General features: G+C 44.2%; 1 protein-coding gene across 29 annotated transcripts in view; it reads right to left on the reverse strand.

Moving 5' to 3' along the window:
* The window catches only part of NTRK3 (neurotrophic receptor tyrosine kinase 3), a 387,811-nt gene that overhangs the window by 302,642 nt on the left and 62,396 nt on the right, over positions 1-22,773 (reverse strand). For all 29 annotated transcript variants that reach the window (XM_015453348.4, XM_073996654.1, XM_045395950.3 and 26 more), the window contains 2 exons: positions 16,176-16,250; positions 15,368-15,439 (listed from right to left, as the gene is read on the reverse strand). In XM_015453348.4, coding sequence (XP_015308834.2) covers positions 15,368-15,439; positions 16,176-16,250 — 147 coding nt within the window. The remainder of the gene's footprint in view (positions 1-15,367; positions 15,440-16,175; positions 16,251-22,773) is intronic.

Genomic DNA, 22,773 nt, shown 5'->3' on the forward strand with positions numbered 1-22,773 from the left:
AGGCACCCAGGAGACTAATGGTATGAGGGGACTGGGAATTCACTTTCTTTGGAGGGAGCAGATACAAGAGTAGAAACTAAGAAATATCCGTTGAAAATCTGAAGCTTGGTCAATTCTGTGGTGCAAAACACATTTAGGGTTCAATAACACATTTGGGGTTCAATAAAAGCAGGGAGGATCCATTTAAAAGAGGACAATAAAGGCTCTACTCAGTGTTATCATGTGCCATAGGGGCTGGGATATGGAAAGAATGCGGGGACCAGGCACACCTTCAGAAATAGCATTGCTTGATTGTACTAGGAGGTGTCAGGTGTTGAAGTTGCATACACAGGCACAAAATTTCAGGATGTTAGAGCAGACAGAGCCTTGGACCTTATCTAATCTGGCCCACATCCCCTTCTTTCCCATTCTATAACAGGGTGTGCCACCTACAGTCATAATCCTGCCTGAAATGGGCCAAAGATATCCAGGACTGGTGTAGCCCCATGCTCCCTGGAAATGGGGAAAATAGAAATCTGCCACTCCTGCATCAACATATCACAGCGTGATTCATCTCCACCTGCTCGATCATCAGGCTCCATTCTCTATGCTAAACACTCACTCTGTGTAATCATCTGCTAATGGCCCTCCCGAGTGCCAGCCAGTAGGCTAAGGGGCATTGCCCATTCACCCAGACCCTGCTAGCAACCAGGTGCAAAGAAGGACATGGTTTCAGGCACTCCCTTCGTGGTCTCCTGTGGGCCTTCCCCTCCATCTGCCCTTCATTTTGAGGAGTGCTGCTCTGAAGCCTACTCCCTCTCTTCTCCAGCTGGGTTCCTGAACTGAAAACAGCCAAGGATGACCTGAGTTGGCCTTGGTCAAGAGATGGTAGAGCGGAGGCTCTGGAGCTCTAGAGGCAAGCAACCTGGAGTTGGTTTCTGGCTCTGCCACTTAGAAGGTAGGAAACCTTAAGCAAGTCACTCAACCTCTCTGTGCCTCAAATTGCCCATCTGTAAAATGGGGACAACAATGATGTCCACTTGCTATTATGAGCATGAACTGACATACAAAGTGCATAGAGGAATGCTTGGTCTATAATCAGTGCTTCACTTACGTTATGTCCCTGGAACTCACTGCATTGGAATGACTGCCCCTCCAAGGAGGTGAGATGGAGGAGTAGAATAAAGTGAGCAAAACCAAAATAAATAGACAACAGATTTCCTCTGTCCCTGTCCCTCAGTGGCCCCAGCTGTGTCCCAGATGCAACCTTTCTTCCAGGAAGAATTTCCCAAAATGCTATGAGGTCAGGATTGGGCCACTTATAACACTGTCTCATGTTTGAGATGTGAAAACAGACCAAATGGGTTACACAGCTTATCCAAGGTCACAGCATAAGACCAAGAAAGAGCCAAAGGGATGTGCAAGATGTGGTCACCTAGCCCTGCTGTAGCCAAAAAATACCTCTAATGATTGACAGCCATCCCCTCCAGCCCCTCCCATATACTCTTGTGAACCCAAAGCCCAGCATCTTTCCTCCTGGCCTATACCTAGACACACCACTGCATATAGTCCTGACTCAAGCCTCCCACATCATTCACTCTGTGAAAATCCTGTTCCATGGACAAATGACTCCATTTCCGAATGCTGTTCCCTTGGCAATTTTTTCAGTATACCTGATAGACAGGCTCAGTGGCCTGTACCCATGAGCACATGTCCAAACAGCTCCAACAGAAAGTACAGGGGGAAACAGCTGTGCACACCCCATGGTAAGCTGCAGCCCTGTGCCATAAGCTAGCTGTCCACCAACCCAAGCCCGCTTTCCTCCAAAGCCGGGCCAGCTATCACCTGCTCCATAAGGCTGCCCAGTCACTCCTGCCCATCTTGGGTCAGCAGCCCTGCTCAGAGCCCTCCAGCAGCTCCTCCACTGCCTCGTGCTGGAAGTCCCTGGAGAATGTCAGCCGTTTGTGCAGTGTGTCAAAGGTGCGAGCTGTGTCACCAACAACCCATAGCCACTGATGAAGAATCACCACTCACTTACCATTTACTTCCTGATACTTAAATTAGAGGAGGTTCAAAGCTATCCCTGTAATGACATCTCTCTCATCTGTGTTCTGAGACCCTGTCTTGAGTAGGAGAGAAAAGAATCGGGTAATAGCTTAGACACCAAGTTTCATGCACCTCCAGTAGCCTGTCTACTCCATACACTAATTACAGTCTCTGTCATTCCTGGTTTATCTTTTCTTTCTATTTTTTAGCCACAATAAAAGTTTATTTCTCTCTTACACTACATGTCCCCAGAAGGTCAGCTGTGACTTTGCTCCCATCATCTTCCCAACAAGACTCCAGCTAATGAAGCAGCCTCCATCTGGAACAGTAACATCCTTTGCCCCACAGCAGAGAAAAAGAGACATAGTAGGCCCCACACAGACTCTGAAAGCATATTCTAAGAAGAAACACAGGATAGACATAGAAAGATAGAGAGAGAGAGAGAGAAAGAGAGAGAGAGATAGAGAGATATACACAATTCAACCACTTAAATGTACAATTCAAAAGTTTTTCATATATTCACAGAGTTGTGAATCAACTTTAGTATACTGATGATCAATTTTATAATATTTTCATCATGATAATGATCAATTTCAGAATCAAATTGGTCAATTTTAGAATATCCATTTTAGATGATCAATTTTAGAATATTTTCATCACCTCCGAGAGAAACCCCATAACCAATATATTCCTAACTTGTCTTAATCATAGGAGATTATAAGCTATGAAGGCATTCTTTTATGCCCATGAGAACATGGCATAAGTGTCATATGTCACATCTGGAATCATATTCTTTTTAATTTTACTTTTGTAATTGTCATAGGATCATTGTACATATTTATGGGGTACACAGTGAAGTTTCAATACATATACTGTATAGTGATCAGATCAGTGTAATTAGTATACCCATCATCTCAAACATTTAGCATTTCTTTGTGTTGGGGACATTCAGTATCCTCCTTCCAGCTATTTGAAACTACACATTATTGTTAACCATAGTTATCCCACAGTGCTATAGAACACTATGTCTACAGACATAGGACCCTGAACATGCCCAGTCTCATCTGGAATCATATTTCCTTTAATGGCCTAGGCCTACCAGGTGCAAATCATGCATCCCAGCCACCACACACTTCTCTCCAGGACGTCTTTGGAAAAGGTTCTTAATCCAAAATCCAAGGGAAGTCTGCAAGCCCCTAAAAATTTCCAAGAGATGGTATATGTATGTGTGTATTGGCTTTTTATGAGGAGAAAGTCTATAGCTTTCATCCCATTCTCAAAAGATTTTTGAAAAACTAGAAACCCCTGTCCTGACTCTGTCAAGGTCCCGTGTTCCCTAAATAAATGGTAAGCTTTGAGGACAGGAACCACATCTTGTCTACTGATAAATCTTCTGCAGCATGAAGCACTTTGGGGAAAAACATAGAAGACTTGATGGATACTTCAGTGCATACTATCCAGCTGCATACCAAGAGGGTTACTGTCACATATATTGGGTTCTTGTTATGGGCCAGACATTCTCCTCAATGCTTCATATACATTAATTCATTTAATCTTGCTAACAACCATATTACTCCCATTTTCCAAAAGAGGAGATTAAGGCACAGATATGTTAGGTAACTTGCCCAAGATATACAGACATATGTGATAAAGCCAGAATCAAATATCAGGCCATGTGGTTCAAGAGCACATACTCTCAACTATTTATCAAAATAACTGAATTAGTGATGAGGGTGGGTTAGAGGCAATAGCTTAAGCAGGAGGTTTGATAGAAGTTCTGAGCAAGAAGAACTGAATGAGAAGAAAGCTACATTGTACATTTTTGCATCACACCTCAGCAGGGTGATACTGTGATATGATTCTTTACTATTTATATTTGTACATTCCAATAATAAAAGTGATTTTCATGTAATATTTGCCTATATGCCCTTCTTTTTTTTTTTTCCTTGAGACAGAGTCTTGCTGGGTCACCAGGCTGGAGTCCAGTGGACCAATTTCAGCTCACTGCAACCTCTGCCTCCCAGGTTCAAGCGATTCTCCTGCCTCAGCCTCCCAAGTAGCTGGGACTACAGGCACGTGCCACCAAGCCCAGCTAATTTTTGTATTTTTAGTAGAGATGGGGTTTCACCATGTTGGCCAGGATGGTCTTGATCTCTTGACCTCATGATCCACATGTCTCGGCCTCCCAAAGTGCTAGGAGTATAGGCAAGAGCCACTGCGCCCAGTCCATATGTCTCTTCTTTTAAACAGGGCTACAGTGGTTTCTGCCATACATAGAAGTCTGAGGATCTCTGGCTAGATAAGACCCAAGGAAAGTAGACAGGATAAATATGATGGGAGGAATGCCACACAGAGGGTACGAAGGCCCAGATTCTAGTCCTGGCTCAGCTCTTACAAATGGGGATCTTGGTCAGAATTCTTCTCAACTCAAGACATCTCTCTTGTCATCCAGAAAATGATCAAGTCAGACTAGAGTCACTTGTACATGCAACAAATCGCTACTGATCACTTGGCATATGACAGGCATTGTTCTCAGTGCTGGAGATACAACAGGTAAAAGTTCTGGCTCCATGGAAGTTTACATTCCAGTGCAGGAGACAGAGTATCAACTCTTAAACAAATAGCTGAATGAGATACTTGCAGATGATCACTAGTAATAAAGGCAAAGGAAATGATTAAGCCACATGATGGAATAAAATGTGATATATTTGTAAGGAGAAGGAAGGCCACAAAGTTTGAGCAGTCAGAGGAGGCCTTGCTAAGAAAGTAGAATTTGAGTGAATGATGAAAAGGGGCCAGCCATGCCAAGATCCAGAGCAGGGTATCTGTCTGGGTCAGATGGGTAAATAGGGACAAAAACTCCAATGTGGGAATGAGCTTGGCACATTTAAGGGACTGAAAAGGCTCATAAGGAGGCAGCAGAGAGAAGAAGGGGAAAAGTGCAAGACAATTAGAGAGGGAGAAAGAAACTATCCATGTGAGTACTGTGGCCGTGGAAAGGGGCTTAGCTTTTATTGTAAGTAATGCAAGAAGTAATTGGAGGGCTTTAAGCAGCTGAGTGGCATGACTGGATTTATATGTTTAAAATATCAATCTGGCTGGGCTAAATGCTCCAATTAAAAGACACAGACTGGCAAATTGGATAAAGAATCAAGACCCATCAGTGTGCTGTATTCAGGAGACCCATCTCACATGCAGAGACACACATAGGCTCAAAATAAAGGGATGGAGGAAGATCTACCAAGCAAATGGAAAACAAAAAAAGGCAGGGGTTGCAATCCTAGTCTCTGATAAAACAGACTTTAAATCAACAAAGATCAAGAGACAAAGAAGGCCATTACATAATGGTAAAGGAATCAATTCAACAAGAAGAGCTAACTATCCTAAATATATATGCACCCAATACAGGAGCACCCAGATTCATAAAGTAAGTCCTTAGAGACCTACAAAGAGACTTAGACTCCCACACAATAATAATGGGAGACTTTAACGTCCCACTCTCAACATTAGACAGATCAACGAGACAGAAAGTTAACAAGGATATCCAGGAATTGAACTCAGCTCTGCACCAAGCGGACCTAATAGACATCTATGGAACTCTCTGCCCCAAATCAACAGAATATACATTCTTCTCAGCACCACATCGCACTTACTCCAAAATTGACCGCATAGTTGGAAGTAAAGCACTCCTCAGCAAATATAAAAGAACAGAAATTATAACAAACTGCCTCTCAGACCACAGTGCCATCAAACTAGAACTCAGAATTAAGAAACTCAATCAAAACCGCTCAACTACATGGAGACTGAACAACCTGCTCCTGAATGACTAGTGGGTACATAACAAAATGAAGACAGAAATAAAGATGTTCTTTGAAACCAATGAGAACAAAGACACAACATACCAGAATCTCTGGGACACATTTAAAGCAGCGTGTAGAGGGAAATTTATAGTACTAAATGCCCACAAGAGAAAGCAGGAAAGATCTAAAATGGACACCCTAACATCACAAATAAAAGAACTAGAGAAGCAAGAGCAAACACATTCGAAAGCTAGCAGAAGGCAAGAAATACCTGAGATCAGAGCAGGACTGAAGGAGATAGAGATATAAAAACCCTTCAAATAATCAATGAATTCAGGAACTGGTTTTTTGAAAAGATCAACAAAATCGATAGACTGCTAGCAAGACTAATAAAGAAGAAAAGAGAGAAGAATCAAATAGTCGCAATAAAAAATGATAAAAGGGATATCACCACTGATCCCACAGAAATACAAACTACCATCAGAGAATACTATAAACACCTCTACTCAAATAAACTAGAAAATCTAGAAGAAATGGATAAATTCCTGGACACATACACTCTCCCAAGACTAAACCAGGAAGAAGTTGAATCCCTGAATAGATCAATAACAGGCTCTGAAATTGAGGCAATAATAGCCTCAATTTATAATAGCCTACCAATAATAGCCTACCAATAGGCAATAATAGCCTACCAACCAAAAAAAGTACAGGACCAGACGAATTCACAGTCGAATTCTACCAGAGGTACAAGGAGGAACTGGTACCATTCCTTCTGAAACTATTCCAATCAATAGAAAAAGAGGGAATCCTCCCTAACTCATTTTATGAGGCCAGCATCGTCCTGATACAAAAGACTGGCAGAGACACAACAGAAAAAAAGAGAATTTTATACCAATATCCCTGATGAACATTGATGCAAAAATCCTCAATAAAATACTGGCAAACCGAATCCAGCAGCACATCAAAAAGCTTATCCACCATGATCAAGTGGGCTTCATCCCTGGGATGCAAGGCTGGTTCAACATATGCAAATAAATAAATGTAACCCATCATATAAATAGAACCAAAGACAAAAACCACATGATTATCTCAATAGATGCAGCAAAGGCCTTTGACAAAATTCAACAGCCCTTCATACTGAAAACTCTCAATAAATTCGGTATTGATGGGATGTATCTCAAAATAATAAGAGCTACTTATGACAAACCCACAGCCAATATCATACTGAATGGGCAAAAACTGGAAGCATTCCCTTTGAAAACTGGCACAAGACAGGGATGCCCTCTCTCACCACTCCTGTTCAACATAGTGTTGGAAGTTCTGGCCAGGGCAATCAGGCAGGAGGAAGAAATAAAGCATATTCAATTAGGAAAAGAGGAAGTCAAATTGTCCCTGTTTGCAGATGACATGATTGTATATTTTAAAAACCCCATCATCTCAGTCCAAAATCTCCTTAAGCTGATAATCAACTTCAGCAAAGTCTCAGGATACAAAATCAATGTGTAAAACTCACAAGCATTCTTATACACAAATAACAGACTAACAGAGAGCCAATTCATGAGTGAACTCCCATTCACAATTGCTTCAAAGAGAATAAAATACCTAGGAATCCAACTTACAAGGGATGTGAAGGACCTCTTAAAGGAGAACTACAAACCACTGCTTAACAAAATAAAAGAGGACACAAACAAGTGGAAGAACATTCCATGTTCATGGATAGGAGGAATCAATATTGTGAAAACGGCCATACTGCCCAAGGTAATTCATAGATTCAATGCCATCCCCATCAAGCTACCAATGACTTTCTTCACAGAATTGGAAAAAACTACTTTAAAGTTCATATGGAACCAAAAAAGAGCCTGCATTGCCAAGACAATCCTAAGCCAAAAGAACAAAGCTGGAGGAATCACGCTACCTGACTTCAAACTATACTACAAGGATACAGTAAACAAAACAGCATGGTACTGGTACCAAAACAGAGATATAGACCAATGGAACAGAACAGAGCCCTCAGAAATAATACCACACATCTGCAACCATCTGATCTTTGACAAACCTGACAAAAACAAGAAATGGGGAAAGGATTCCCTATTTAATAAATGGTGCTGGGAAAACTAGCTCACCATATGTAGAAAGCTGAAACTGGATCCCTTCCTTACACTTTATACAAAAATTAATTCGAGATGGATTAAAGACTTAAATGTTAGAACTAAAACCATAAAAACCCTAGAAGAAAACCTAGGCAGTACCATTCAGGACATAGGCATGGGCAAGGACTTCATGTCTAAAACACCAAAAGCAATGGCAACAAAATCCACAATTGACAAATGGGATCTAATTAAAGAGCTTCTGCACAGCAAAAGAAACTACCATCAGAGTGAACAGGCAACCTACAGAATGGGAGAAAATTTTTGCAATCTACTCATCTGACAAAGGGCTAATATCTAGAATCTATGAAGAACTCAAACAAATTTACAAGAAAAAAACAACCCCATCAAAAAGTGGGTGAAGGATATGAACAGACACTTCTCCAAAGAAGACACTTATGAGGCCAACAGACACATGAAAAAATGCTCATCATCACTGGCAATCAGAGAAATGCATATCAAAACCACAATGAGATACCATCTCACAACAGTTAGGATGGCGATCATTAAAAAGTCAGGAAACAACAGATGCTGGAGAGGATGGGGAGAAATAGGAACACTTTTACGCTGTTGGTGGGACTGTAAACTAGTTCAACCATTGTGAAAGACAATGTGGCAATTCCTCAAGGATCTAGAACTAGAAATACCATTTGACTCAGCCATCCCATGACTGGGTATATACCCAAAGGATTATAAATCATGCTGCTATAAAGACACATGCACACATATGTTTATTGTGGCACTATTCACAATAGCAAAGACTTGGAACCAACCCAAATGTCTATCAGTGATAGACTGGATTAAGAAAATGTGGCACATATACACCATGGAATACTATGCAGCCATAAAAAAGGATGAGTTCATGTCCTTTGTAGGGACATGGATGAAACAGGAAACCATCATTATTCTCAGCAAACTATCGCAAGGACAAAAAACCAAACACTGCATGTTCTCATTCATAGGTTGGAATTAAACAATGAGAACACTTGGACACAGGAATGGGGACATCACACACCGGGGCCTGTCGTGGGGTGGGGGGAGGGGGGAGGGATAGCATTAGGAGATATACCTAATGTAAATGACGAGTTAATGGGTGCAGCATACCAACATGGCACATGTATACATATGTAACAAACCTGCACGTTGTGCACATGTACCCTAGAATTTAAAGTATAAAAAAAAAGAAAACAAAAATGCAAGACGCCTAGTTAAATTTCAATTTCAAATAAACAACAAGTAATTGTAAAATAAATAAATAAATAAAATATCACTCTAGCAACTGTGTTGACAATGAAATGTAGCAGACAAAAGTGAAGGCATGGAAAACCTAAGTTAGAAGGTTACTGTCACAGTGTCAGAGGAGGGGATGATGACTTGGACCAAGACAATAGACATGCGGATGGAAGGGGTAAATAAGCAGATGGATACAAAATATTTTACGAAATTTATTAAACAATGTCAGAAGAAGAGGGAAGGCAGGTAAAAGAAAGAGAGGCATCAAGAATGTCTCCCAAGGTTTTGGCCTGAGCAATTTGATGGATGGTACCACTTACAAGCACAAGAAGCATTGAGGAAGAAGAGGCTGGGAGGAAGGGCTTGGTATGAAATCAAGAATCCCGTCTTGGCCAACTCGGGCATGCAAGTAAGCAGTTTGATATGGGAAGCTAAAGGGCAGGGATAGGAATACAAATTTGGGAGCTGGTTCTAAGGACCCCTCAAGCTTTGACTATCTATGATTCTACACAATTGGAGACCAACATGTGTAGGGAGGAACTCTTTAATAATAGCAAAAAATATATATTGAGTCTTTCCTACTACATTGTCTTAAGCACTTTCCAGGGGTTGTCTTATTTAAGGCTAAGAACAATCCTATGAAGTAGGAACTCTTACTTTCCTTTCAAACCTCGGAGAAGTTCAATAACTTGCCTAAGGTCAACAGCAGGAAGTGAAAGATCTAGGATTTGAACCCTGATCTTTCTATCTTTAAAGCCCACGCTCCTCATTGTCAGCTACCCAGCATTTCATGGCTAACTCCTCCACAAAGAACAGAAGAAGAGGATACTCGTGGAGAAGCAGTGAGGGAGACCAGTGTGCCAGTTGCCAATCCTTTTGGGACTTGGAGAAAAGTCTCAGTGCAGAGGTAAGGGGGCAGGCAGAAAAGCAAAAATTTACTGAGATACTATCTACACGTCATCTTGAAACTCAGAATCTGGGATTATTTCAAGGAGAAAGGATATTGAGTAATTTAAAATATTACCATTTTTTCACCCCAATAATCTCAAGAGAAATGTATTACATATGGAGTCAGTGTCCTAAAAGGGTAGGGACCCTGGCTACCTCTTCTTTTCCTATCCACCCAGCATCGCTGACTTCCTCTCCTTGCAAACATAACACAGTTGATACAATCATGCTCAAATCAGGACATTCTCCATCTTTCACCCTACTCTGGCGACTGACACTCCCAGCTAAAGATTGAGTGCACGTTTGCTTCCAAAAGAAGGAGAAATAACTTAGTCCGGCATCTAGAGCTTTTTGGAAAAGAGCAAGAAATGGAGCCCAAGAGAGATCCCACCACAATCAACTCTAGGGATTAAATAAATTCTCTTGGCTTGCTGGAATCTTACATTAAATATTCTTGGAAATAAGTAGGCCATAGGCTAATGCTAAGAAATCTTTTGTAATAAAGATACTCAGGTTGTAATGTAACTGTCATTATAGGATTTGACCTGAATAGAAAGAGGAACTAAACAGAGCTTTCTCAACAGAGCTCTTTGAGGATGGATCGTGCTGAATCCCCAGGGGGAAAGAGCAGCTCTTTCACGGAACTTTAAAGATGCCCACCCCTCCTATAAGAAGTTCTTGCTGTGAAAACCAGAGAGACAAAACGCTCCTGGAATGTAAAAAGGTACACGGACTTCAGATTCAAAGGATTTAGAGTCCACATCCTAATTGTTCCACTAACTTACTGTGTAACCTTAGGAGAACTCAGTTATAACTTCTGAGTTTCAGTGTTTGCATCTATGAAATGGGGAGAGAGGACTACTAACTTAGAGCTACTGTGGGGAGTAAGTGAGCTTATATTTGCCAATGCACCAGGCACAGTTCTTGGCACACAGGAAGTTCTCAACCAGTATTAGCCTTTCCCTCTTCTTTTCTGATACCAGCAGTTCTATGTGGTTTTCTAAACACAGTAATGACTAGCAAAGCATAGTAACTTTTTAAATTGCTTCTGTGAAAAAACATTGCCTCTTCTGGCCCATGAGCTATAGTGGAAAGATTCCTGGAAAGAGAATCAGAGGACTTAGGTGCAGTTCTACTTCTGCTACTTACAAGTCAGAGCCTCTCTGAGCCTATCTTCTGTGCTGTAAAATAAAGCTGCCTACCATATCCCTGCCCCCAGGATGGTTATGAGAATTCAATGAGATAATGTATGGAAAAGCACTTTGAAAACCATAAAGAGCTCTATGATGAAAGTAAGTACCATTGTTTGAGTGCAGCTCATAGACAGACATCTACATTCTTCATGTATGGGATCCCAGACTGTGGCGATCCAGTCTGTATGAGCCATATCAGAGAAAACACACCCCATAAAGGGAAAGAGGGGCTGGTTGCAGAAACAGGGCTCAGAGGACTCCAAGAACAACCCAAGTTCAATAATGCTGGTGGACAAGATCTCTACTCAGGTGGAAATAAATAAAGTTGTCGGCTCATCAGTTACAATTGCTTAGGTCCTTTGTGAAACTGACAGCATCTACAGAGAAGTCTACATACAGTCTAGAGCAAGTGAGGATAAATGGAGAGAATAGAGAACTCATCCGGATTTATTCATCAGTGTACAATGAAGAAAGACGCTGGAGAATATGAGTATTCCAGTCACCAGAGAAGTGGGCTCCACTGTGAGACTGAAATTCAGCTTTTCCAGGACAAAGAAGTGGTTAGAGTACCCATCAAGGTTACCTAACCCCTTCTTTTTGATTCTATCATCAGCACCAGCAATAATAACTTTAATTACTATCATTACTAGCAACTGTCCTCTCTGAACGCTCACTATTTGCTGGGCACTGGACTGAGAGCTGTATGTGCCTCTTATCATTTAATCTTGACCACATCCCATCCCTCGAATAGACACTATTATTATGACCACTTTTCAGATTGGCATATAGCTATTCCAATTATCAATCTCAGAAATCCATATCCTTAAAAATCCTTAATCCAAAATTCTTAGGATCAGAGAAGGGATACGAGGGTGGAGAATATTCCCATCTCTCAAAAATGGGCTTCCCTTGATGTGTATTCATCCATATCTCATTTTCCACAGTCTACAAAAGGTAGAGAAAACTGAAACAGTCAAGAAAAGATGGTCAGTCACTCATAAACCATGAAGTAGGGCCCAAGAGTCCTAATCTCCAGCCTACCATGTAGCAGACAACTTGGCCAAAACTTTGTCAATTCATTTTCTACCATGAGGAAGAATTACACTGATTAATGCACCGGTAGCTTAGGGATGGGAGACAGTTCAACCAATCAGAAGAATTTGGACAATTTGACATCAGTACTAGAGGCAATGATATCACTTCCTACTTCTTATTTTGTACAGAGGAGAGACGAAAAGATTTCTCAGCCATCACCTCCCCGCCTCCAAAAAAAAAAAAGCCGCCAAGCCAGGGCTCGGCAATTAGTGTTGGAGTAAGTGATCATCTTGTGATTGCTCAGCTGGGGCCAGAAGACTTGTAAATGCATTTAGAGGACAGAAATAGAAGATGTTGTGAGACAGCAGAGAAACCTGGCCCATTTGCCAGGAGAAAATGTCCCAAAGCTGCCGGGAAATTTACTCAATTGGAAATTTGATGTGTGTCTTCATAAATAAGAAAAGTTAATAAATAAAACCCGTGGATGAAGCCAGTGCCTATGCCTCACCCTATTGACTCGTCTCTCTGTGACCCCCAGGCTCCTCTGGGCGTCCCACTGTGCCTATCAGAGCCACTTGACTGGATGCTGACTTTCTTGAACGAGGTTGAGCACCCTGACTTGCCCCTAATGCACAGCCAGACTCAAACTAGGGGTGAACTAATGGTCATCCATCCTTCTCGGTAATCCCCCTGTAACCAATAGCAAGTACTTTGGCAAGTGTGTGTCCAGGAGAAATGTGGCCAATGTGTCCAGGAGAAAACAGGGCCCAAGGTCATGGGCAGGTTCAACGGTATCCTTGGGTCCTACTCCAACTAGGTCCTCCTACCCACAAAGCCTTGGGAGTCTTGCAAACCTCCACAAGCCTCTATCACTGCCACCACTCAGCAGACCCAGGTCATTCCAAAAGAGACAATGGGTCACAGCCCTCTTCCAGGATCCTTAAGGGCAAGCCAAAGACATGCTCTGGTACAATCCACTTCAGAGACACCTGCAGCCCAAGATGCAACCCTGCTCCCACTCCAGAGCCTGGGTCCCAAAGCTTCTCCTTCTCCCTAAGAGCTGCAGGGACACCATACCCTAGAAGGCTCTGGAACCTGAACACCCAGTCCCTGTCCTCAAAGAGAAGAGGGTTTCTCTCACATCGACAGCGTCCCTCCCCCAAATATGACCTCACACCACAAGCTGGCACTCTATGTGCCACATTCTGCTCATGGAAGTAGTTTCGTTTGGCCCATGGAGTTGAAGGGTCTTGTTTTTAGTTGGCAGCATTTAAAACTTGAGTTGTTTCATGGAATCTCCAAGTCTTCTGGAAACAAGTCTGACCACAGCAGGCCCCACCTCCATGTGGCAGCAGTCAGCTGGAACTGATGACTGGTTGCCTCTTTGGAGGGAACACATGACCCCACCTGGTCCACCATGGGCATTTGGCTTTGTGACCCTTGTATTAATTACTATGAAAACAGAGCCTTCTCAGCCTTTCCCTTGGGATGTTTTACAGTGAAACTCAAACCCCCAATAAAATAAACGCCTGGAACATCTGGTCCAAGACCCTCCTCTGGTCCCAGCTATGCCTCCAGTTGCAAAGAACGCACATCAGGAGACTCTCACCACAGACGCTACCCTGCGGCAAGGGGCAACAGCTAAATTAGACAGCCGAAAGGGAGGTCTCAGTCCCCTGGAGCTGATACATCTGGCCCTGAGCAGTGGCCATAGAGCCTGCTATTTCCAGAGAGATAAAAGAAAGCTCCGCAGAAAGCAGAGGTGGCCATACTGATAAACAAATATTTATCGAGCACTCACTATGTGCTTGGGAAAACACACAGAGCCTGGGGGTAAGGTCAGGACCCCCCAGAAAAGAAAAAACAACTCGTCCACCGGGATTCACTGTGATCTCTTCCCTTTCCCCACCTCCCCTACCCTCCACTTCCCACAGCTCCCCTGGATGTTCTGCTCCTGTGCATGCAATTTCTCTCCAGCCCAGTTGCCCTTCCAAATGCAATAAAATAAAATAAACACCTGGAACCTCTAGAGCAAAGTGCTCAGTCAGTGAAACTTCTAAGTGGCCACAGGAAAGACTAGCCCAAGGCACACCACTTCTCCACTTTCTCCCCAAAGGCAATAGACCCCTCCCCACCTGGTTCCTGCAGAGCCTCTACTCTTTGGGAATATGCCCAGTGGATGTCCGAGATGGCCACTATCCTTGGAGTTGACCCAGACAACAAGTACCCCTCTACAGGTGCAGCAGGTTGGCACTTCCCCTAATCACTCACCCCAGGCTTCCTTTCATGCCCACTTTCTCCCCAGGAAATGGCAGTCCTCAATTAAATCCCAAAGTCTATCCACCTAGAACTGGGCTTAGAGAGGAAGCATCAACTCTTGTGATTCCATCCCCACTAGGGAAAGGGGAGAGACAGGGTGAAGGAGGCACAGACAGACAGGAACCCCCACCCATAACCACCTGACCTCTAACTTGTCCCAAACAAAGCTGTGTGACTTTATACAGATGTTTCCACTTCTCTGAGCTTTTCCCCATTGAACCCAGAATCTATTTAGACATAACACTGGCTATTGGCCATGCTTTCTTTCTTCTTGCAACCTCCAAGTCCTAACACACATACACACTCTTATGGGCCTATGTATGGTCTCAGAAGTGTAGTATTCACATTACATATGAGTAGAATTCCCTATCATTTACATTCCCATAAAGTTGCAAGTTTTATCATGAAAGTGAACAAACTTGGGTGTCAGGAGACTGACTCTCCCTCTCAGCCCCTAGTCCTAGATTTTTCCTTCTGACAGGAACCTCAGAGATCATCAAACCCAAAATAATACTTTTAAGAGGCAAAATTGGAAGCCCAAGAAAGTTCAAAACCTCGCCCAAGAGCTCCTGGAGGCAAAGCCAGGTCTAGACCTCAGGTCTCCAGCTTCACTGCCCCGAGAGTCCCTGCCATGTGCCCCCCATTCCTGCAGCCCAGCTCTACTCACATGTAACGCAAGTGGGGGTTCTTGGCAAAGGCTCTGGGCTGAATGCTCCGAAGTCCTGAGTTCCTGATGGTCCTAGACAGAGAGCAAAAGAGGATCAGCAGAGCTGAAGTGGCAGAGGGATGTCTGCTCTGGGCTGAGGCTGGCAGGGGGTGAGGCTAAGGCTGGCCCTGCAGCCGCCCTGTGGGTCATCTGCACCTCTTCATTGCCAGTCATTACAGGTGGCCCGCTGGGGTGCTCAGTGGAGGCATCTGGGCTCACTTGCCCCGGGGCCCTGTGTGAGGCTGGGAGGTCAGAGGTCGTACTGGCAGCTGCCCTCCATCCATCCTGGCCAGTGGGTAAGGACCAGGGCTTCTGCTGGTCCAGTGATGGCAGGGCTGCAGCCCTCTTTGTTCCTTGTCCCTCTCCCCACTCCAGGTCCCCACAGTCACTAGCACTGACATCCAAGGGAGGAGGTAGCTGGGAAATCTCATACTCCATGGGGCTCATCAGTCAAGCACAAAGCTAGGGAAAGGACACTCACCCAGCATGCCTGGGTTCCAGGCCTGCCTTGAAACCCTACCTTCAAGATGGGAATTCACGCAACCCCCTTGCCTCTCTAGACTAGGGTGAAACAAAGGGGTGTGAAGAGATGGCCTTTGAAGCCTCTGGTGTCCCCTAAGTGTATGTTGCCAACTCCACCAAAAGAAGACCCAGCAGGGGAAGCACCAATGGCAGCCTTGCTGTGCCCCTCACTCCACCCCAGAAGGCAGACCAGGCGACACCCGCCCCTTCCACAGGGAAAGACCTCTCTGTGGCTGGGTGCACTCACAGATTTTGGAGTCCAGTGTAGAGCTCCATGTCCACGGCATTGAGCGTGTGAAGACTGCGCCAGTTCTCTATGTGTCTGTAGGGGAGGAGGAAAGATAAGGGTCACCAGATGCAACAGAAATGGGGCTGGCTTTGGAGCCACAGAGACCTGGGTTTGGATCCCTGATGAGCTAATTGACAGCCAGGCCTTTTGTCAAGTCACCAAATAAATCTGAGCCTCAGTTTCTTCCTCTGTATGGTGAGGTTCACACTGTCTGCCTGATGGAGTTGTTGCGAGAATTAACTGGATTCATTGGTTCCAAGTTCCTGGCCCATGGATTGTGTTGAATCCCCATCAGCTCCAAAAAGATGCTATTTAAAGACGTGAAGTTCAATCTCCCTGCTTGCCTTCCTAACTCAGTTTTCCTCTGTTCCCTTTCTTTCTTTTTCCTATTCAGAATTTCCTAAGGGCTGGCCCTTTTTTTTTTTTTTTCCTTAGTTATTGCCCATAAAGACAATACAAATGATATGGCTTAAAAAAAGGAGGGGGTGGCTGGCTGGCCAGCAGGCATAGCCAAGGAGGGACACACACCTACTTCCAGCATCACCAGGGTCTAGATCCTGGAAGCCGTCTTTGGGTGACCCACAGCTCAATCCCTCCTGGAGCTCAAGAAAACCAATGGCTTGATTGGGTGGAGTTGACTCCAGAGAATGGGGGCCACCTAAGTATCCTGGAGTCACTAGGGTGTCATGGAAAGAATGAGAACCTGGCAGTCGAGGACACAAACTCTATCTTCATCTGAGACTTCAGGACCCAGTGACTCTGAGCCAGTGCTTCCACCTCTCTGGGTCTCGAATGTCTTCATTTGTAAAAGAGGAGAGTTGCACTGGATCAGCAGTTTCTCCCCTTTTCATCATGAAGATCTCCTTTCAGAACTTTGCCCCAAGAGATCCCATGTTTAAGGGGTTTATGTCTAGCCAGCACACTACATCTATTAAGTGCTAGTTAATTAATCTTCTTGGATTTATTAATCAGAGATATAAATCACTGTTAACCAGAGCTTTTTGTCAACAGACACAAACCCGTGCTAACTGATCCAATGCATACATTCCAGCCCAAAGCAAAGAAACTCAATATGCTGTCAGCATGAGAAGGTTTGTCATGGGTATGGATCTGATTTCTGGGTTTATTATTTTTATATTGACGAAATTCCAGAAATAAACACCCCTCATTAATGCTTTTGGGGTCCCCAGGTTGAGAACCATTATGCTATTGATTATCAAAGCCCTTTGCAGCTGTAAAGGTGTATGAAAGACGCCCATTCGTACACACCTGCGATCCCAAGAGGCACCAAAGAATCTCAGGAAAAGGCCTTCCACTGCCCACCCCATCCTCCCAGGATTTTACTCTGATCAGTGGCCGTGAAGTCTAAGTACCGTCTTAGTGAAGAGTGCAGAGAGGTGACAGCTCATCCTGGGACAGAACTAACCCAGGCACACTCTGTCCAGAAAAGTGACAGCCACCTTCCCCAGACGTCTCCTCCCCAGCACCACCACACCCGTAGCTCTGCCATCTGCCACCAAGTCGAGTGAGAGCCAGCAAGGCAGCAGGACTATGGCTGCCAGGGCCTCTGGAAGCATTTCAGAGCCACACGGTGACAAGGTATGCTGAGAACCTGTTTTGTACCACATTCTCTCAAAGTCCCTGCTGAGCAGCCAGAGACACTGGCATCTGCTGGGGACATGGACCAGGTGGCCAGGTTGGTATTGGATTCCAATGCCAAAGTTCTCCCTGGAAGCTTTACAGCCCCAGAGCAGTTTGGGTGGTCTGGTCCCACCATGGCAGGGAACCTGGCAACATTTTAGATGAAAAGAAAGTGCCAGAGGAGTAGAACTATCTGTGTCACCAGGTCCCCCAGTGTATTCCCTGGGCTTTGTAAATTACCAAGTAGATCACCATGATTGTACAGAATACTTCTCATTCACAGAAGCCCAGCTTCCTATAAGGATCTGCTCCCAACAAGCAACTTTGTTCCAATTGTTTAAATCAATGAAATCATTTTTCTCAGCCCACATTATAATTCCATAAATGTGTTGTTACAGTTGAGTTGTCAATCATTACCATGTTCTCGAGCCTTACCCTTCTCAGCCCTCACGTCCTTATGCCCACAAATTGACCCTTCCCTGACTTATGCACGCACTGAAATATGGCAGAGAAATGAATGAACTCCTTTATGCAAAGAGTCCTCCGGTAAGTAGAATGATGGTCCCCACCTCCTCCGTTGGGTAGGTCTGAGTTTTCCTAAATCAGGAAATGGCATTTTTATAGCCACAGTGCAACAGTGTGAGTAGGAGTCAGGGCTCTAAGGCAGTAGTCATCAAGCTACAGCCCGCTGCCTGCTTTCCTGCAGCCCCAGAGCTAAAAATGACATTTACATTTTTAAAAATCAAAAGAAGAATTATATTTTGTAACACATGAAAACTACACGAAATTCAAATTTCCATGTTCATATTCATTCATTTACTGTCATGTATAGCTATCTTCAAGCTACAAATAACAGAGCTGAATAGTTGCTACAGAGGCCATATGGCCTGCAAAACCTGAAATATTTACTCTCTGGCCCTTTAGAGAAAACAGTTGTCGACTCCTGCCCTAGAAGCTGATGGTCAAAATGCGTATCCTGGTCCCATCAGTGCCCCTATCTATGTGCCCTGTCCAGGTTACTTCTTCTGTCTGTGCCTCAGTTTTCTCATCTATTAAATGGGGATAATAAAATAACTGCCTCCTAAGAATGATGTGAAGAGCAAAAGACTATGATAAAAAAGGAAACTCCTTTGCATTGTGGGACATACATAAGTCCTCAGGCAGGGCTGGTTGTGCTGATTATTTTCCTCCTGTGCCTTACAGAAACTGAGCAGTCTTGTTCTCAGTTTTCAAGCTAAAAATGGCATCAGGCTTCTGCTGGAAGTTGTCATTTCTCCGCAATCATTGATAAAAAACCCCATGTGGCGGAGTGTAGAGGGGTAGGAAACCTGTCATTCATGGCCTCCAGGAAAACTGTTCCAGCAGGAGTTTATACAGAGGATTCCAGCAGGTTCAAGGAGTGCATAGACACTGCGTCAGAGCAGGTTCCGAGGAAGAGCAGGAGGATGAAGATGAGGCCCTGACATTTCTGGATGGCATCAGCTGGGCACCTGCCAAGTTCTCCTATGACTCACCACTTGGTACCCAACCAGGAGGGTCAGCGCTGTGACTCTGCTGGCTGATGTGTGTGTGCCACTAGGGAGACCACCACTTTTAGTGAAAAGGGCAGGCTCTAAAAAATATAATGTAATATTTTATATATATATATATATAGTAAAAGAGCAGGTTGGTTTGCTTTTGTTAATGGTAAGTGAGTACCTCAACCCAGCACGATTACACGTGGCTTCCCCTTTTTTGTGATTTTCAGGGCTGTCCAGGTTGTTTTCATTGAGCATTTGTTTTGTCATTTGAAAATCAATCAATACTGCCTGTAATCCCAGCACTTTGAAAGGCTGAGGTGGGTGGATCATTTGCGGTCAAGAGTTCGAGATCAGCCCGGCCAACATGGGGAAACCCTGTCTCTACTAAAAATACAAAAATTAGCCAGGTGTGGTGGTGGGCACCTGTAATCCCAGCTACTCGGGAGACTGAGGCAGGAGAATCACTTGAACCTGGGAGGCAGAGGCTGCAGTGAGCCGAGATCACACCACTGCACTCCAGCCTGGATGACACAGTGAGACTCTGTCTCAAAAAAAAAAAAAAAAAAAATCAATACCTATTCACTTCTAGAGGAAGGCCAGGCACCTAAACCCTGTGGGGGCGGTGATTGGTTTCCCTGTTCCAGGACCACAGGCTGGACCAGCTCATCCCTGCCCGGACATCTTACAAACCCACTCCCACTGTGGAGGAAAAGAATTTAGAGCAATGCCCAAGGGACTGTGCAATTCTGCAGAGTGCATGGCAGTGGCCCCCACAGGAACCTGCAGCTCTGCTCTCAATCCGGGTGTCCCGGTTCAATCAGAAACAGAGAGTGGAGGGAGAAGAAAGAGGGCAAAGGGTGGCACATCAGGTGCCCACTCCTACTTTAAATAAATTACCTCCACTTTAGTCTCGTAATACATGGGTTCTCAAAAGGAGGCAGTTTTGCCCCTCGGCAGACATTTGACAATATCTGGACACATTTTTGGTTGTCACAGCTGGGGAAAGAGAGTAACAATGGCTTACAGTGGGTAGAGATTAGAAATGATGCTAAACATCCTACAATGCACAGGACAGCCCCCACCACTAAGAATCATCAACCCTAAATGTCCACAGCACCAGGATTGAGAAATCCTGCTTTATTATATAAAGCTTCTGCTTAAGAGGGCTATTAAAGCAAGAGTCTCATGGCTCAAAACAACATCAATTTTGAAAATGACTGCTTTGCAGCAAACATTACCAGGCCTCAGGCCAATACAAAAAAGTCTGCCTCTAGGTCACTGAGTCCAGGTGAGAGAACAAAACGGGCAAGCCACAGCTCCCAGGACCCTCTCAAGTCACAGGCATTTCTTGAGAGGAAATGACGGGTGTGTTGGCCTGCTGGACCATGACCCAAGCCAGGCTACACATTCCAGAAGCAATAGTGGTCTCTTCTCACCATCTCTGGCTGGAACCCACTGGCCCAGAGCCTTTTCTCTCCACTGAAAGTTCCTCTCCTGGATTTCTCATGCCTCTTCATTCCATAGAAATGTGAAATGCTCCATTCAGAAAATCAGCTCAATGCCCTGCTCCTACTCTCTCATCACTGCCCTTCCATTGCACAGAGCCACTACTGTGCCAAGAGCTAGTGGGCACCACTTTTCCAGAGGGAGGGAGACAGTGGGGCATAATACATGATGACATTGACCTCCAGAGCCAGAGTCGGGCTTAGGTCAGGAACTCAAAAACCTCAGTGAAGTCAAGGTAGACCTCTGGGATCAAGATCTCATGATGCTGCCAGGTGGGCTTAGAATGGGGAATGGAGTCAGGGAATGGCCATGCAGAGTCTCTTCGGCAATCCTAGAAAATCAGTCGGAAACACAGCCACTCTCAGTGACTCACAACAGCAACACCAGGTCCCAGAGACCCAGGATCACAGATAGCTGCTTCATAGCCTTTTTTATAATGGGACATGGCATAAATTAAATATTAATTGATATTTAATTAATGGGGAGTGCAAACATCCTTTGTGCTAGAATAAATCAGATTGCAATTCCTTTTTTGTTTTGTTTTGTTTTTGAGATGGAATTTCACTCTTGCCGCCCAGGCGGGAGTGTAATGGTGCAATCTTGGCTCACTGCAACCTCTGCCTCCTAGGTTCAAGCAATTCTCCTGCCTTAGCCTACTGAGTAGCTGGGATTACAGGCATGTGCCACCACACCCAGCTAATTTTGTATCTTTAGTAGAGATGGGGTTTCACCATGTTGGCCAAGCTGGTCTCAAACTCCTTACCTCAGGTGATCCACCTGCCTCGGCCTCCCAAAGTGTTGGGATTACAGGTGTGAGCCACCATTCCCAACCAGATTGTACCACAGTTTTCTCTTCTTCCTTCTGTTTTGCTTGGGCCAATATGAAAATGAATTGGCAATCTCCAAGCATCCCAAAATTGGATGGTACAGAATGTGTGGTCCATATTTTAATTAAAAATATGTCATGTGGATATGTTTAAGAGTTGTTTCTACCTTCAATATTTAATGTTTCATGTTTACTCCTCTTCTATGCAGAAAATTGTAGAATACACAGAACTATAGAAGATTTGCAAAGATACAAAGACCACCATCTAACCCCAGAGGACTAAGAAGACTGAGGAAGTACACAACAGGGACAAGGCACCCTTTACCTGGCAGAACTTCCCTGGGCAGTTGGCAAGACAGGAGCTTGGTTGGTGGAACTTAGGAACATCCTTCCTTTCTCTACAGGTAGCAGGCCCAGTATTGCCTCATTTTTCTAAGCTTTTCCTGCTCCTCTCTTGCTGTCAGATTGCTGTTATCTTCACTGTGACTTCTCACTGCTATTAATGAGCTCTTCTTCATAACCAAATTTTCCAGACAACTAAATTTAAATGCAAAACCCTTTGCATTTTCAACTTCCTTGCTGGGTGTTTCTTTTTTCCACCTAAAATGCATTACACACGTCCTTGCCTTTTTAAGCGGAGTAGACAGATCATGATTTACATTTTCTTGATGACCTTACATCAATACGACCAGCCTAATGAGTCTGCCAGGCTGTAACACAGCAAAACCCTCAGAAGTCCTGAAGTATGCAGAATTTGTAGCCCTACTACAAATGGCCTTACCCTGATATGATTTCCTATTCCAATGGTTATCACATCCATTTTATCTATTTTCTGGCTTTTTCTTTGATATTAGGCTGCAGGCCATCACCTCTTAAGCTGTCCCCAGGGCCCCTCCTCCCTCCCAAATGTGCTGTGCCCAGTCTCCTCTGCAGCCTCTTGGAGCCCAATAGGTAAGAGCTGGCACCTGGAGTTAGGCTGACATGGAGATGACAGGCTAGCACTGGAAGCCAGATGCCCTCAGGCCAGTTACTAGAGCTTCTCCAGCCGTCAGTTTTTCCATAG

This window comes from Macaca fascicularis, chromosome 7 (assembly GCF_037993035.2).
Source record: "Macaca fascicularis isolate 582-1 chromosome 7, T2T-MFA8v1.1".
NCBI lineage: Eukaryota > Metazoa > Chordata > Mammalia > Primates > Cercopithecidae > Macaca > Macaca fascicularis.